We start from the raw sequence: 18698 nt of genomic DNA on the forward strand, positions 1-18698 counted from the left end.
TCTGGACCCTAAGTGGGTCTGTATGTGTTCCCAGGAGTTGCAGATTTAGGACAGGTTACCCCAGGTGCCTGGCTGTGACGATAAGAAGCTCATCTGCTTGTCTCCTGGCAGACACAAACTTAGAGGATCCATCCAGGGCAGCATGTTGATGTCCCATTGGACAGATGAACATTATCCCTTGGCCTGTACGTCTTCTCATTGCACTTTTTATCCACAAACTGTTATCCAGTTTTCCTTGGAAAATTATTAGTCACCTTTATGTAAATTTCTGTTGCTGTTCACCCTGGAGCATGCTAGATCCTAGTTATTTCTCACATGAGAAGTGGCTAATTAAAAAAATTAAAGTCTGTAATTCTGAGGGTCTGCCCTTAATATTTCAAGGTTCCTGTTTTGGCTGAATGTGTGAGCCATGGCTATCTCCATCATCAGGAACAGAAACCTTTCATACCTCTATTTCAGATACTTTGAAGTATGAATGCCTGTCTTTTCAAAGTCCCTCTATCTCACAAAGTGTATTTCATAGACGACACTAAACATATATTTTAAGTCTGGTTTTTCCCATAAATTTGGTGCAAATCCATGTCCGGCCATTTTCTCATTATGCTGCACAGACAGAAACTTCATTTGATCTATGATTTGCTTCCCTCCTCCCACCCCCAACTGGTTTCTTTTCCTTACTTGCATTCATTTGATGTTTTAAATTTATATTTTAGATTCTGAATATTCGGTGAGCACAAGACTTAGTGGATACAAGATTTAGAAGAGGGAATCGCAGAAGTCACTTTAAAAAAATTAATCCATCAGTCCAGTCTTAACGGACAAATGCGATACATGACTCCAGGATGTTGAGAATTTTCTTGGATGAGGCAAAAAATAAACTCTCCTGTCCTAAATGCTGACTTGGTGGGGGAGGGGGGCGGAGTCCATGAACTGAAGATGCAGGATTGGAGCTGAAAGGGATTTAAGGCTGAAAACACTAGTTACTCCTCTGGCTCCTCCTCCGCCAAGACTGAAACAAGGCATCCTACACAATGCTTCCAGCCAGCAACCGCGTCGTGCCGGGGCGCTGAGGCGAAGGATACACAGTACTTCGCGGTGGTTAGTCAGAGCAGAGCATCACTGGGAGTAGCCTAAGGCAGGGATAAGTCTAAACGCGACTGTCACGAACTGCATCGCAACCCAGAGTAGTATTCGAGATGATCAGGTTTAAAAAAAAAAAAAAAAAATCACACTTCCTGGGGGAATAGCTCAAACTAAACATCCCATTGCAAGTATAACTTTGCATTCAGTCCATTATCCCCTAAGAACAAAACGTTCCTTCTCGGCCTCAAATATCTGACGGTCTGAGAAAACTAAAAGCTCTCTCAAACGTATTCAGCAAGCTATTTCCTCACACTAGGAAGGAACCGCTAACCAAAAACTGTTAGCCTTCACACATAGAGCAGGAGGGCAGCCGGGAAGGGCCAAACTTCTTTAACTGCAGTAGCGCGGGGGCGCGCAGGCGACGTCTGACGTAGGCCTTCCTGCCTCAGAGCATTTCGGGAGGAGCGGCGGAACGTGGGGCTGGCGCACCTCTGAAGAAGAAACGAAGTCCGAGGACGACTATAGGTGCGTGCCCAGTACCCGCGGCAGCTTGGGGTTGCCCAGTTTTTATGGAAATAACATTGCTCACGCGGAGCGAGGACCGCCCCCAGTTTTCGAGTCCCAGTGAGACGCACGGTGACGCAGTTCCTGGGCGCGCCAATCCCGGGCTGGCTGGGAGGGCGGGCTCTTCAAATTTGAATTCCCAAGCTGTTCAGGTGTTAGGGAACCTCACCGAGAAAGTGAGCGTCACCTGGGGCTAGGCCGCTGCGAGCTGGGGCCGACTTGGGCCAGAGGCGCGAGTCTTGGGGCGCCCAGGTCCCCCGCTCCAGCACGAAGCCGAGCCCAGACTGCAGCCGTCTCGCCATGCCAGGCCCTTCACCCAAGGTACGGCCACCCCGCCCCTCTTCCCTCGCCTCCTGCCTCTGGTCCTTTCTGGCGCCGCGAGTCTCAGCACTTCAGCATTCCGGGCTCTCGCGGACTTTTGTACATTTCTGGCTTTGGCTGTGGTATAACAACTACTCATTCATTCGGTGTGTATTTGTTGCGTGTCTACTGTAGTTATCAAGAGAGTAGACTACTTTCCTTCAGATTCGTTTCGATGGTGAGCGCTCCGGGCTTTTCGTCTAAAATCACTTCTAGAAAAAAAATTTTTTTTTTTTAGAAGATTACCAAGTAGGAGAATTGTGTGCGTCACTGCCCAATTCTTCACCTTGGAACCCAGCATCCACAGAGCTAAAGAAACAATTGATCCATCCAGCTTCTTCTTCTGATAAATTACATATTAGTTGCAAATATTTTCAGATGTAAGTAAAATTATTTAGGTAGTGGGAAGCCCCTTCATCAAAGATAAACACTGCTCTTCAAAGATAAACGCTGTTTACAATTTGGTATACTCACAGTTTTTTTCCCCTATGCTTATGCTCCTGGATGTGTTTGTTTATTTTTGACTTTTTTTTTTTTTTACAGAAATTCAATTGTACGTCCTGTTCCGCTGCTTTTTAAATTTAGTGTATCCTAGCTACTTTCTATGTCAGTATATGCGTGTGTGTGTATATCCTTTTATTGAATACATAGAATTCAGTTGTATGGATGTAGCAGAATTTTGTCCCATATTGATAGACATCTAGGTTGTTTCTAGTTAGCCCGGTACTTCAGTGAACAGTAGAATTTTGTCCTCTCTTGGTAGACATCTAGATTGTTTCTAATTAGCTCAGTACTTCAGTGAACATCCTTGTATAGGGCCTGTTTAAGAACTTGGGCTTTGAAATCAGATAGACGGAGGTCCTGCTCTTAATCATTGTAAGTGGGACCTTGGACTGGTTATTTAACCACTCAATGCCTTAGTTTCCTCATTTTCAAAATGGGAATAATGACAGTATTTAACTCTTAAGAATTGCTGTAAGGTTAAGTAGTATCTGATGTATATGCAGTAGATGTTGACTATTATTACCACATATATATTTGCATTCTTATGTAGATGTTTCTATAAGAAAAAGAATTTTAAGTATAATTTCTTGACCAATGGCATGCACACCTATATTTTGAAATTAATCTTTACCAATCTGATAAGCATAAGAAGTCTCACTGTTTTAATTTGCATCTCTTCATTTATTAGTAAAATGGAGTGTCATTTTGACTCATTTATTGGCCTTTTGTATTCCATTAATTGCCATAAATGTCCTTTGGCCATTTTTTGTGTTGATCATTTCTTTAAATTGATTCATTTGGTTTCTTTGAATGTTATCTATATTGGCCCTCAGTGTTTTTCCCCCAAATGTATAATTTGCCAGTTAATTTACTGTTCCTCTCATTTTTTTCCCAATTCTATCTCCCAGTTTTGGTTAGTGTGCCTTGGGAGTTTTGATCCATTCCATTATAATTATTATTAATATTACCACAACAGTAAATTCCTAGAACTTTTCATGTCTTCTTAGGAAGAAGAGTAAAAGTTACTTTCAGTATCATATCCATGATAACAGTTGTTTAGCCTGCCTTTTACATACTATAAATGCTCATAGCTAGCTTTTTTTTTTTTTAAATGTACTTTTTTTTTTTATTAATTAATTTATTTTTGGCTGTGTTGGATCTTCGTCTCTGTGCGAGGGCTTTCTCTAGTTGCGGCAAGCGGGGGCCACTCTTCATCGCGGTGCGCGGGCCTCTCACTGTCGCGGACTCTCTTGTTGCAGAGCACACGCTCCAGACGCGCAGGCTCAGTAATTGTGGCTCACGGGCCCAGTTGCTCCGTGGCATGTGGGATCCTCCCGGACCAGGGCTCGAACCCGTGTCCCCTGCATTGGCAGGCAGATTCCCAACCACTGCGCCACCAGGGAAGCCCTAGCTTTTTTATATAATGGTTTTCCCACGCCTGAGTATTTATTTTGAATAAATAGCCATTTTTTCCCTAGTACATCAGCATTTGTCAGTTTTCAGAATAATTAGATTTTCCAATAGTTTTAAGCAGTTAATGAAGGCACAAGCATACCATTTTAGAATTCACCTTCTCTTCTTCAGTCCTGGAGTCTGAGCATCATGATTTATTTTCTTTGTTTTGCTTTTCTGTTAACTAGGAAGAGAATGGAGCTTCAGGTGTTTATTGAGTGGCCTCTACCCAGTGGCTTTTTGTTTTTCTTTATCTATTCTGCAAAGCCTCTATGGTCAGAGAAGATCCTAGGTGATTTTTTTTTCTCTATATCCTTCTCTTTTCCACCAACCACACTGAAACCTGGCAACTATTGGCAACTCTTTTCGCCTCTATTGAGTTGCTCTTTATCACATAAATAAGAAAGAGGTGCTTCTCTTTCTTATTTAAAGAGGAACTTCCTGCATCTTTTGGGGAGGGTGAGTGGAATTTGAGGATTTTCAGAATCTTGACTACACACCTCTCAATCCTACTACATGTTTGAATTGAGAAGGAAGAAGTTGGGCAACATGAAAGAGGAGTTGTGTGCTGGTTCTTGGAGACTTTCACTGTGATTGTAATTATCTGCCTTTAGATGAAAACAGTTCTGTGTGTGTACAGTAGTCCCCACCCCCCACCCCCATTACCCGCAGTTTCACTTTCCTCGGCCCACAGTTTCAGTTACCTTCAGTCAACTGCAGTCTGAGTATATTAAATGAAAAATTCCAAAAATAAACAATTCATAAGTTTTAAATTGCATGCTTTTCTTAGTATCATGATGAAATCTCACACTGTCCCGCAAGGGATGTTAATCATCCCTATGTCCAGCATATCCTACTCATTAGTCACTTAGCAGCCCTCTCGGTTATCAGATGGACTATCGAGGTATCATAGTGCTTGTGTTCAAGTAATCCTAATTTTACTTAATAATTGCCCCAAAGCACAAGAGTAGTGGTGCTGGCAATTTGGATATGCCAAAGAGAAGCTGTAACGTTCTTCCTTTAAGTGAAAAGTTGAAAGCTCCTGACTTAATTAGGAAAAAAAATCGTATGCTGAGGTTGTTAAGGTCTGGGTTAAAACCGAATCTTCTATTTGTAAAATTGTGAAGAAGGAAAAAGAAATGCATGCAGGTTTTGCTATTGCACCCCAAACTGCAAAAGTTTACAGCCACAATGCATGATAAATGCTTAGTTAAGTTGGAAAGGCATTAAATTTGTGCCTTTGATATTTTGAGTGAGAGAGATGACATTCACATAACTTTTATTACTTTTTATTATTTTTTATTTATTTTTACTGTGCCGCGTGGCCTGTGGGATCCTAGCTCCCCAACCAAGATCGACCCCGCGCCCTGCCGCATTGGAAGTGCGGAGTCTTAACCACAGGACAGCCAGGGAAGTCCCTATTACAGTATATTGTTATAATTGTTTTATTTTATTCTTTACTGTGCCTAATTTACAAATTAAACTTCATCATACGTATGTACGTAAAGGAAAAAACATAGTGTATATATAGGGTTTGGCACTATCCACAGGTTCAGGCATCCACTGGGGGTCTTATAATGTATCCCCCCCTGGGAGAAGCGGGGTGGGGGGAGGACTGTTGTGCTACAGATTGGGCCTGTTCTTAGTTCTGTTAGTTTATTTGCAGTTTATACTTCCTGCTGAGCATTTCATTAGGTTCTAAGGAATTGAGATTGTGTAAACCTGCACATACTTTGCCTTCTTTCCATGCAATTGTCCCAGTTTATTCATTTTTGTTTTGAGAGCTTAAAGAGAATGGCTAGTGAGTATTACAACTCTCAGCACAGCGTTCCTGTCACTAGCACATTGCCAAATGCATAAATATATACATTAATACATATTTGCTGAATTCAGTGGTTTTTGTGTCATTCCCAGGATAACCCTTTTTTGTCAGCTCTTGTTATCAAGGAATATTTCCTTTTTTTCTCTTATAAACTATCGGATAAAATGGTAATTCGTATATGAATTTTTAACTTGCATATTTGTTTCTCACAGAAGTTACTGTAGATAAAGATACTTGATGTCTTTGGTCTGATTGCATTTGTATTTTCTTAAATAGGCTTTTTATGTTTATATGATGTCAAAGACTGGTTGGAATATTTATAAATTCAGTGATCAGAGATGCTATAAATCTAGATTTTCAAGTTCCGAGCTCCTCAGGTTGAAATATTTTGTTAATTTACCAGGTATTACAGAATGTAACTGTATGGTTCATCACCTAGAATCTTAATTGCTAGGTGTGGGAAATAAAATTTATATGTAAGAAGCAAGCTAAAACAAGTCTAAGACCATGTATGCCCAAATACATGATTTCCTCTAAAAATTCTAAGTAGCAGTAAATGTTTAGAAAATTAGAATGAATATAATTTACTTTTGATTTGAGGGTTTTTTTTTAAACTGAAACCTCATAATTAAAATGTTCTGCAGCATAACAAAATCAGGATTGGAGATTATTTAACTTAAAAATTGAATGGATTTTTAGCCTTCATTAGGATATATCATTGTAGCTGCTGCCTTAAAATTTAAGTGCCTAAAAGGAAAAACCATATTGGTGAAATTTAATCTTTTATAACTTAATGTAGTGCCATATGTAAATGTCAGTTAATGTTTTTTGATGCAAATATTAGATTGGAACTTCCAGGACTTGAGGTTCAAATAAATTTCAAAAACATATTCAAAATTCAGCCCCTAGAGCGATTAAGTAGAAGCCTTGGTGAAAGCTGCTTTTTCGTAGAGAAGTAAATTTAAAAGCCAAACTGTTTATCATTGAAAAATAGTAAAATGAGGCTTTAACAAAAATATAAAATCTTAGTCTGATTTGTGAGCTATAGATTATCCAGTGTTGTTATGAACCGATTAAACCTTTTAATTAGTATAATGTTGTTATGGAAAGCAAATAAACTTAACTTTTTCTGTACCAAAGCATGGTAAAGGTTGATTTCACATTGAACTACAGGTTCTTCTGGCCCCCTGCTGAAGGTCTATCCTGAAAATTGTGTTTAAGTGAATATTCTGTTAGAGGAAATTTGTTGCTACTGTTTATCAAGATGATTGCAACACCTTTGAAACGTCCAGGAATTCACTTGTCTTCAGAGACATCTTCTCAGAGGAGAAACATGCCCATGCATGCAGTCTTTTTTGACAACATTCCTTCAGGCACACTTACTCCTGTAAAAGATTTGGCGAAATATCAGAAGTCCTCTTTAAAATGGAATGACCATAAAAAGAGTCAGTTCCTAGAAGTAACAGTTTTTAATAATAAAAATATATTTCAATCTACCATGCTAGCAGAGGCTACCGCCTCTAACAGTTCTCTTGATATCAGTGTTATAAAGCCTAACAAGGATGGATTAAAAAATAAAGCAAGCTATGAATCACCAGGAAAAATATTTCAAAGAATGAAAGAAAAAGTACTACGTAACAAGCAAGAACAAGCATCAAGAAACAGTTTGTTGGAACCACCAAAAAATGAAAGTAATAAAATTTTCACTCCTAACGGAGCTGAGGAAGGAGTATTACAGCATACCTACCTCTGTGAAGAAAAGGAAAACAACAAATCATTCCAGCCAGAAGACAGTTCACTAAGAGGTTAGTTTTATTATGTGTTGGTTTAAAAAGTGTTTATTGTGTCTGATACTGTTTTAGGCACTCGGGCGGGATACAGCAGTGAACAAAATGAACAGAAATCTCTGCCCTCGTGAAGCTAGCTTACATTCAGTTGCTGGGAGACAGATCACCAAATAAGTATTTTTTAGGGTATAATAGAAGAAAAATGTTCTGGAAAGAAAAAGAGTAAGCATGATGGGGAGAGTTGGAGGAGGTTGTAATTTTCAGTGGGGTGGTCAATGTTTCAATAAGGTGGCATTTGAGCCAAAAATTGAAGGAGGCACTAGATACAGATATCTTGGGGACTGAATGGGGAAGGATGATCCTTCAGCTGGTACAAATGCCCTGAAATAGAAGCATCTGGACTAGCTTTGAGATTATCATGGAGTGAGCAGACAGAGCTGGGAAGGAGCGGATAAATAGAGGGTCAGATAATGCAGGGCCTTATAGGTGGGTGTTAGAGTTTGGGCTTTTATTGTGAACAAATTAAGGAGCCACTGGAGAGTTTTGAGCAGAGGAATGACACGACCTGACTTACATTTTTAAATTTGAAATAGTTAATGAAGTAATTCAGTTGAGAGATGGTGTTGGCTTGGTCAGGTGGTAGCAGTGAAGATAACAAGGAGTGGCTGAATTCCAGATATGTTTTGAAGGAAGAGCCAATAGCATTAGCTTAGAGATTGGATGTGGAATATAAGAGGTATAGGGTGATTTGTTTGTTTGGTTTTGTTTTTTTTTGCTCGAGCAACTGGAACGATTTAACTGAGGTGGGGCAGACAGAGGTGGAGTGGGGTTGGGGGCTCAGCAATTATGTTTTTTGTCATGTCAATTTTGATATGTCTGTTAAAAATTGAAGTGTAGTTGTGAATTAGGCTTTTGAAAAAAATTAGTTGGAATTTAAGGAAGTGGTCCAGGTGTGAAAAATACATTTGTGAGTCATTAGCACCTAAATGGTATTTAAAGCTATGAGATTAGATGGGATCATCAGGGAGTAAGTGTACACAGAAAAAACATTCAAGGATGAGTCCTGGGGCACCCTGAAATTTAGAAGTTAGAAGAAAGAGTAGGAAGTACTGAAGGCCACTGAGAAGATGAGGAAGAAGAAAAACCCAAGAAAACAAAATGCTTTTGAGGAAGTTGTCATTAGCTGTGTCTAATGCTGCTAATCAGTCAAGAAAGATGAAGGCTGAGATTTGACTATTGGATTAGCAACGTGGAAATCATTGATGACTGATGTGGGCAGTTTTGGTGGAGTGATAGTAGCAAAAACGTGATTCAAGAGGGTTGAAGAGAGAGTGTAAGGAGAGAAATTGATGATGGTGAACATAGACAGGTCTTTTTGAGGGGAGCAGAGAAATACGGGAAATATGGTTTAAGAAGATCTTGTTGTTTTTAATGATTGGTGAAATAACATCATCTTGGTGTGCTGTTGGGAATGATCCACTAGGGAAGGAAAAACTGAGATTTGTAGTATGATATTCTTGAGTAGTTGAGAGGGAATAGAATCTAAAAGTGGATGTTTGGCCTTCGTTAGGAACATAAACAGAACATCAAACAAGAAGGTAGGCAGTGTTATGTGACTTAAGAAATAATCTGAAACAGGAAGTCAAGTCATCAGTTGAGAGCGAGAATAGGTAGCAGGTATTGAAGTTTGAGGAGGTTTGAATAGTGTAGGAGAGCAAAAGAGTAAATGGCCTAGGCCTGATTTCCTGGGCAATGTTAAGGACTTACTTGAGATTTGTGGGCATGAATTTAAATAAGACCAATCAGTATGGTTGTGAGTTTTCCTCTAGCTGCATAGGTGCTGGTGGGGAATAGGAATGGGGTTGGATTTTATCAGGACTGTAATTTTGCCAAATACAGGCATTCTCGTTTTATTGCAGTTCACTTTATTGCTCTTCACAGATATTGCGGTTTTTATAAATTGAAGGTTTGAGGCAATCCTGTGTTGTCAGATAATGGTTACCATTTTTTAACAGTAAAGTTGCTATAAAAATAAAAATTGCCTTTTTAGCAATAATTTTTTAAATTAAGGTATGTACATTTTTTCCTAGACATAAGACTGTTGCACTCTTAATAGACTACAATATAATATAAATATAACTTTTATATGCATTGGGAAATAAAATTCACATGACTCACTTTATTGTGATACTCACTTTATTGCAGTGGTCTGGAACTCAACCCACAATATTTCCAAGGTGTGCCTGTAGGATGATGTGAAAAAAGGACAAAGGAGTTGGGGTGTGTGTGCAAGGGGGTGGTCACAATTGGCCATGAAATTTAAGTTGGTTAGACAGAGAAAAGAAGACCTGAAGGAGGTGAAGAAGTGTAGGTCTTGTTGGGATAGTCAGTGAATTTGAGAGAATGATCTGGAAAGATATAAGGTAATCAGAAATTGGGACACTTGAAATTGAGATTTTAATGAGTTGCAATAATTGATAAAGATACTTTACATGCATTATTTCTTTTGATTCTTTCAGCAAACACTATGGTTATATGCTCATTTAATAGTCTAGGAGATGGAGCTTTTAAATATGTCACATCTACTCTGTGTCTCACAGGTAGTAAGTGATGGGCTGAGAATTAAATACAGGTATCTATCAGAAAGCCCGTGCTCTTAACTACTACACAATAGATTGTGGGTATATTGTTGCATTTCAAAGACAGTTATATATTTTGACACAAAAAGCAGAGTTTTCTAAGGAAGTTTAAGATAGAGGTGGGGAAGTATACAAAATAATCTCATACAGTCTAGGAGAAAAGGGAGAAGCAAATGAAATAATGTATATTAAAGCATGTTTTATATGTAAAGTGGAATTAGAGAGAAGAAGTAACTGACTACTTTGAGAATCTGATGAATCTTTCCCCAGAAAATGCACATATATACAAACACAGATTTCGTATATAATTTCAGAGATCTTTTGGAGAGTCTCTGCATGGATCCTTGGACTCTCAAATAAATGGCTCAAATTCTGTATAGCATGTTATATTTGATTGAATTACCTACTCATCTTTACTACATTGCCTTGTCATTTCTAGTAGAATGAATTAAAGAAATAGAAACTTACCCTTCTTTTATGACACATCATTATAATAGAATCTTTATATTAAGGTTTCTAAGGCCAAAGCGGCATACTTATTAAAGTACAATCACTACCAATTTTTTCAAGTATAATATTTAAAATTAAACATATAAAATAATTCAGTTTTTCCTTCTCTGGTACAAATTAAATTGATTACCTTCCCCTTTTTGTGTGAAAGAAATTCATTTCTGTATTCAAGAAACAAAACTAACCATCTAGGATGTAAAGCAGAATAAAATGTTGAGTAATACTATTAGTTCCTATTTGTCTAGTTGATAAGCCTACCAGGTTTGTGCCTTTGAAGACCTGCTAAAGAGATGTCAAAGAAGTATAAATTATGGTTTAGTCTGCTACTGAATCTCAACATTTTGATTTTTAAAGTATAAGTTACAACTTTTCAACTGTTCTTCCACATTTTAGAAATTTCCAGCAACCAGAAGCAAAATCAGAATTTTCAAGGCTGGATGGCACTTCATATATAACCTTAACACTGATTTGTGGTAGAAACAGAATGTTATTCCAGATGTCTAGGCTTCTAAGTTCAGTAGTATACTTTTGTCTAGAGTTGGCAAGTAATGTGGAGAAGTTTTAAAAAAATTCTTTCTCAGCATAATGTAGGTATAGAGAATCTGTTGAAGGCATGAGACAATAATAAAGGGAAAAAACTTAATGTAACTGTCATATATTCCATAAGTATACACTATTGGTCGGATCATTACTGAACCTAAGTCTATTCCAAGATTTTTTTAAAGGCATTTTTTTCTTCTCAGTGACTAATACAACTCAACTTCTTTCTTTAAAAAACAAAAAAACAAAAAAACGCAGCCTCAGTCCAAGAAGTTCCTTCAGAATCATCAAATAATACTTTCCTGTCAGTCAAGCAAAAGATTCAATATCAGCAGGAAAAGAAGGCACCTCTATGCAATTTAACTTATGGTAAAGCACTTTTTGTTTTGTTTGTTTTTAGTTTGTTATTTCAATGTATGGCTAAATGTTCTAGATAATTATTTCCCCTGTGTAGGCAACAGGCATTGACTATGGATAAAAGATTGAGTTGTAAAAGCCAGCAGCACTCAGACTGGGCAGGAGGGTGGAACATTTCTAACCTGAAGACTTTTTAATATAAACAGTTTTACCAAACAAATGAACAAACATAACGAAACAGAAACAGACCTATAGATACACAGAACAAACTGGTAGTTGCCTGGGGAGGGGGAAATGAGTGAAATAGATGAGGGAGATCAGTAATACAGACTTCCAGTTATACAATAAATAAGTCGTGGGGATTTCATGGTACAGCATAGGGAATGTGGCCAATCATATTAATAACTTTGCATGGTGACAGATGGTAACTAGTTATTGTGGTGATCCTATGTATTACGTTATTTGTAATGTGTAAAAATACTGAATCCTTATGTTATATACCCTGAAACTAATAGTTAAGTCAATTATACTTCAGTTTTAAAAAGGAAAAAATATTAAAAGTTTTCAATTGTTCTGTTGCTCTCTTTTAATTTCATATTATCCTTCTATAAATTTTGTTTGGTTTTGTATTTTTTGCAGAGCTTCCAATTCTGAACCAAGAACATGAAAATGATTCAGCTGCAGGAGTCTCAAACAAGGCATTAACTAGAGCTCAGTTGGCTAGACAAGTTCTTCACTCAAAGGAGAATACAGTTGCAACCACTAAGTCCAAAAAGGACACGTTTGTTTTAGAAGGCACTGATTCTACCTGTGAAAAATCCCAAAATACCACCATTGAGACTCTCTGTGTTCCTTTTAAAAATGGCAGTCAATTAATGGTTTCTGATGATAGTAAGATTACAACAGAAGGCACTTCAGAACAGGAAATTAAGGAAGGAAATGAGAAAACAATGCCCAGAGAGACTGATCTTCCAGGTTCCATGAATGATACATGTAAAATTGTGCTTGCAACTCCAAGATTTCATATAGGAATACCTCAGAGATCAAAAAGCAATGCCTGGAAGCTTTCTCCAAGTACATGCCAAACTATTACAAATGGAGTTAAAAAAAATAAGGTAGGAAAACTTTTAAGGCAAATGTGTATTTGTTTTTACCCCCATTCTTCAAGAGCATGAGCTCTTTTGCTTTCTCATTAACAGTATCTTCATTTTGGGGTTTTGTTATTATTTAGTGTAGAGGCAGTGTGGCCTAGTGAAAAGAGCAGAGGATTAAAAGTAAGACCTAGGCATTAACTCTTACTTTGCTCTATTACTAGTACAGTCTTCAACTCCCTTTGGGGATGAACAGTGAGGTATTCTTCTTAAGTTTTTTTTTTCCTGATTCTTGGGCTTCTATTAACAGAGCAATTAAAAGAAGAGTTACAGCATCTGAAGATTTGAGAAGTTTTTCTGTTGTAATACAGAGGGATCAATGAAAGACTTTAGACCATCAAACTATGTTACATTAGGATAAGTTCTCTGAAGGAAGTGTAATAGAAATACAAGTTCAAGGAGAAAGATACAATGTAAACTTTCCAATTGGTAAAGGTTTGAGCCTTTATTTTTAAAAGGATGATTGTAGGTATCAGACTGAGATGATATTTGAATTCTGTCTAAATTTTTAAAATTTATTTTTTTATTTTATTTATTTATTTTCAGCTACGTTGGGTCTTCATTGCTGTGCGAGGGCTTTCTTTAGTTGCGGTGAGCGGGGGCTACTCTTCTTTGCGGTGCACGTGCTTCTCATTGTGGTGGCTTCTCTTGTTGCAGAGCATGGGCTGTAGGCATGCAGGCTTCAGTAGTTGTGGCGCGCAGGCTTCAGTAGTTGTGGCACACAGGCTCAGTAGTTGTGGCTCGTGGGCTCTAGAACACAGGCTCAGTAGTTGTGGCGCACAGGCTTAGTTGCCCCGCAGCATGTGGGATCTTCCCACACCAGGGCTCTAACCTGTGTCCCTTGCATTGGCAGGCGGATTCTTAACCACTGTGCCACCAGGGAAGTCCCTGTCTAAATTTTAAAGAGCTATATAACAGTTACAGTTTTGTATCTCAGTGTATTTATTGGAAATTGCATTAGACTTACAAGGAAAAGTTTTAGATGTTGTCTTAAAAATATGAGGTGGGTTAAGTAAAAGATTTAAAGACATCTCTTCTAAGAGACCCTACAGTATTAATTCCATCATCTCTATAGTACTGTTTACCTCAGCTACTACACAAAGTCCAAGCCTCCCAGGTCTCTTATCTCTATACAGTTCCGTACATGCCTTAGTCTGACCCAGTCTCTCACTCATCTCTAACTCTCCCAACATTACATTGCTCTCTTGAACTCGAGTTACAGCATTAGCAAAATGTTATATTCTCAATCTTCTATGAACATTTCTTAACTTTGCTCTAACTAAAATTATGACTGTTTCTCTTAAATGGTGGCTCTTTTTTCTCCCGTATCCCATATTCTGTTGGACCTAGAGATGATATAATGTGCGTTCCTCTTGTTCCTCATTCTCTCTAAAACCACTCCTTCCCCCTCCCTAACTTTTGAAGCATGTGCCATAAGGCTTTACCACTCCCTCTGTCCTTTTGTAGTCATCTATAGTTCAACCTCCTAGTCATGAGCTTGCATCCTGTTGAAGTGTTGGACACCTGTTACTTTTTCCTCTGCTACTCTTTCTGTCATCAACTCTTGTGACATCAATATCCATGTAGATAATCTATCCAACCTCCTTGAATTCTTGATTTTCAGAGATCGTCTCCCTACCAATACCCTCAACTCTAGTCATACCCATCCCTTGTCTTTGCCAGTCCATGCACCAGCTTCTCACTTTGAAGCATCCCACTCTCACTATTAAATCCTGTGTGCTCAGATCATTCTACCTCTAGTACTTCTCCCCCATCCCCACCATCAATACTCCACCCCACTAAGACAGCCTTCAGTTCATCAAATCTTTTCTGTCCTCATTTCTCTTACCTTGCATAGAGTCCATGGTCCATCATTATAATCATTCCCTTGACTAAACTCTCAGTTCTGTTTATTGCTTTTCCTTCTGTCTTCCTCTGGCAAAATTGTAACCCTGGTTAAATTTTACTCTTTTTTTTTTTTGCTACATACCTGTACCTGAGAAGTAGAAGATGACTGGAACAAAATGCACAACGATGTTGACTAGTCTCATTTTAAATTTGACAACAAACCTTAAATGGGCTCTCAGTATTGCCCATCAGTCCTGCTAGATTTCACTTGTCAGTCCACCCCACACTCTGACTTTCCTAGAGGAGTATGCCACTCTTATTATCTCTTAAAACCTCCAAACCTTCTCTTTCCTCCTCATTCTCAGTTCGTTGAGAACCTCATATTCCCATCACCAAATCTATCAGTCTGTTTGCTGCTGTATCCACACATTCTGTGTTTCCTTCTGTTAAAATGGATGAACAGTTTGTGTTCCTTTTCAAGGCCAGTTCATTTCCTCCTACCACCTAAAGGACTTTGTCCTTCTAATTATCCCCTCAATTTTTTCCTCTCTTCTGCATCATTCCCATTAGTATATAAACAACCTGAAACATGACCTGCGTTTTTTAAAAAATATGAAGAAAAAGTCTACCTTCCTTTTACTCCATATCCCACTCCAGCTACCACCCCTTTTTTTGTTTGTTACAGCAAAACACCTTGAATGAGGTATATGTATTCACAGTGATCATTTCTTCTTACCTCTATCCCTATTGAACAAGTTCCACTTTGGACGTTCATATTCACTACTCCATGAAAATTGCTTTTTTTCAGGTTCACCAATGATTTCCATATCATTAAATCCAATGATTATTCTTATTCCTTATTCTGTCACTCATGGGGGAGGTTAACACAGTGAATCAGGACATCCTTCTCAAAATGGTGTGTTGCTTTTTTGCTTAGGTTCTAGAAACTCTCTCCTAATTTTCTGCTACCTCACTGGGCATTCTCACTCCCCTTTGCTGCTTTCTCCTGTAACAACCTGTAAATATTGGATTCCCTAGAATCAGTCCTAGGAACTGATTCTCTCTACACATACTCTCTAGACTATTATTATGCAGTGCCATAGCTTTAAATTCCATTTCTCTGCTGATACCTCCCAAATATATATCTCCAGCCCAGAACATTCTTGTAAACCCTACTCACATATGCAATTATCTGTACAGCTTCTCTATTGATACCTAGTAGGCATCTCAAATTTAACATTGTGTCCCATATTGGTACATAGTAATACCATTTCACCAAATACTTAGGTAAAAATTTTAGGTTCATTTTGAGCTTTTTTTTCTCTCTCTCTCTTTCTCTGTCTCTCTGTCTCTGTCTGTCTCTCATACTGCACATCTAAACCATGAAGAAATCCCATTGTCTCTACTGTCCTGAATATGACCACTCCTTATTTCTCAACCACTACCTCCTAGTCCAAGGCACAGTAATCTCTTGGATTACTACAGTAGCCTTATAGTCTCCCTGTTTCCACTATTGCCTCTCTCCCCTTCAGTCTGTTTTCTAAATAGAGGCCAGAATCTTTATATATAGGCCAATTTCTACCCAGCAGCCCCTTAATAGAATATTAAATCATGTCACTCCTCTGCTCAAAATCCTCTAGTAACTTCTCACCTCAAGAGAAATCACTGGGACTTCCCTGGTGGTCCAGTGGTTAAGACTCCACAGCACTTTCATTGGCATGTGAGTGGGGGATAGGGGGGCACACGGGTTCGATCCCTGGTTGGGGAACTAAGATCCCACATGCCGCGTGGCAGCCAAAAAAAGAGAGAGAAAACACTAAACCTTTACCATAGCTTATAGGACTCTACATAATTCAATCCTGGAGATATCCAGCCTCATCTCATCTCTCTTGCTTACTCTTTTCAAGCTACTGTGCCCTCCTTGCTGCCTACTTAGGGCCTTTGTACTTGTTCCCTCTGCCTGGAAGAATTACTCCCAGATATCCATATGGCTCATCCCTTACTTCATTCAGTTCTCTGTTCCAAGACCTTCCCTGACTATCCTGTCTAAAAAAAAAAATCCTCCATTTATACTTATTTTTAATATTATCACTGCCTGACATTTTATTATTTATTTGAATATCACCACCACCACCAATCTGCTTGCTTCCAACCCCATCACCAACCCTCACCACCACCACACATACAACACGAATGTTGGCTCTAAAGAGGGTGGCCATTTTATTCTGTTTCTGGATGAATCCCATGCCTCAACCAATGCCTGGAGCATAGTAGAGCTCAACAGATGTTTGATGAATGAATATTTGATTTTTTTCTTAAATAATTAATTTATTTTTGGCTGCATTGCGTCTTTGTTGCTGTGCGCGGGAGTTCTCTAGTTGCAGCGAGCGGGGGTTATTCTTCATTGCAGTGCACGGGCTTCTCATTGCGGTGGCTTCTCTTGTTGCGGAGCACAGGCTCTAGGCATGTGGGCTACAGTAGTTGTGGCTCTCGGGCTCTAGAGCGCAGACTCAGTAGTCGTGGTGTCCGGGCTTAATTGCTCCACGGCATGTGGGATCTTCCTGGACAAGGGATCAAACCCATGTCCCCTGCATTGGCAGGCAGATTCTTAACTGCTGCGACACCAGGGAAGTTCCGATTTTTTCTTTTTTTTTTTTTTAACAACATAGTTTGTTTTGTTTTTTGTTTTATTTTGGCTGCACAGGGTCTTAGTTGCAGCATGTGGGATCTTTAGTTGCTGCGTGAGGACTTCTTAGTTGCGGCATGCAGACTCTTAGTTGCGGCATGCAGACTCTTAGTTGCAGCATGCATGCGGGATCTAGTTCCCCAACCAGGGATAGAACCCGGGCCCCCTGCACTGGGAGCACAGAGTCTTACTCACTGGACCACCAGGGAAGTCCCTTGGTATTTTATGTAAGCAGTATGATACAGGATCGTGGAGCCAAAATTCCTAGATTTGTAACCCATCTGTGCTACTAACTAGCTCTGTGTGATACGGGCAAGTTATTGAACTAGACTTTACCGAGTTTCTTTATCTATGAAATTAAGATAATTGTACTTGCCTCCTAGTGTTATGAGAATAACATGAGTCAATGTGTCTTAGATGCTTGGAACACTGCCTACTGTTAGCTTTTATTGTTAATACCATCTCCATCTGATAGATTCTTTGGTGTATCTTATAGTTCCAAATGCAGAAGTAGGAAAAAAAAAAAAAAAAGAAATTTTATTGCCTCTTTCCCAGGTCCTACCTGTAATTTTTTAAATGAATACCCTTCCATTTTAGTTTCCTGACTCAGCATAAAACTACCACAGAATAATTTGTCTTTATATGTAAGTTTATAATTTTATATATAAAATAAATGGTGACTAAAAGTATGACTTTTATGGTTGTATTTCTCATCAGAAATAGTTCATTATTAGATTGTTACACAATAAAAGCAATAATTTCATAACACAGTTGTTCACAGAAATCTGCCTTTATAGTAATGTAGGATTTTACTTGTCCTAAAATAAAGAATTCTCTGAGCTGTTCAGATGTTTGCTTTGGAATAGAATACTAAATATAGATTACTAGCAGTCACCTTTATAGGAAATTGAATGCAACTCCAAATCAACTTTGCAAAAAAAAAAAAGCTCTAATTATATAAGGGTAAGAGTGATGGTGAAATGTATATTACACAACTGTTTTTTTCTCCAAGTTATTGGGTCTTTTGTGAGTTTTGGTATTTTAATGGATACCTTAGGATTTTAGGTGTTTTTTTTTTTTCCCTAGTGGTTAAGGGTATTTGACATAAGAATATTTAAAGTATAATTGATTCTGGATTGTAGAGCAAACTGCATTACAACCTCAGTTCAGTCTCTCTCCATTCATCTTTTTTTTTTTTTAATTAATTTATTTATATTTTGTTTTTGGCTACATTGGGTCTTCGTTGCTGTGCACGGGCTTTCTGTACTTGTGGAGAGCAGGGGCTACTTTTTGCTGCAGTGCGCAGGCTTCTCATTGCAGTGGCTGACTTCTTGTTGCGGAGCGCAGGCTCTAGGTGTGCGGCCTTCAGTAGTTGTGACACGCAGGCTCAATAGT

General features: G+C 38.5%; 1 protein-coding gene across 4 annotated transcripts in view; it reads left to right on the top strand.

The window, feature by feature from the left end:
• The first annotated feature begins 1532 nt into the window (after nt 1-1532).
• Nucleotides 1533-18698, top strand: part of MIS18BP1 (MIS18 binding protein 1) — a 62239-nt gene continuing 45073 nt past the window's right edge. The window contains exons 1-5 of one of the 4 annotated variants that reach the window (XM_082383800.1): nt 1533-1608; nt 6959-7590; nt 11520-11630; nt 12258-12733; nt 13316-13360. In XM_082383800.1, coding sequence (XP_082239926.1) covers nt 7050-7590; nt 11520-11630; nt 12258-12733; nt 13316-13360 — 1173 coding nt within the window. In that variant the 5' untranslated portion in view covers nt 1533-1608; nt 6959-7049. Of the gene's footprint in view, nt 1609-1647; nt 1969-6925; nt 7591-11519; nt 11631-12257; nt 12734-13315; nt 13361-18698 lie in introns of those variants that run through there. The other 3 variants (XM_082383801.1, XM_082383799.1, XM_082383802.1) reach the window with 3 other exon arrangements.

This window comes from Balaenoptera borealis, assembly GCF_965194805.1.
Source record: "Balaenoptera borealis genome assembly, chromosome: 3".
Classification (NCBI taxonomy): domain Eukaryota; kingdom Metazoa; phylum Chordata; class Mammalia; order Artiodactyla; family Balaenopteridae; genus Balaenoptera; species Balaenoptera borealis.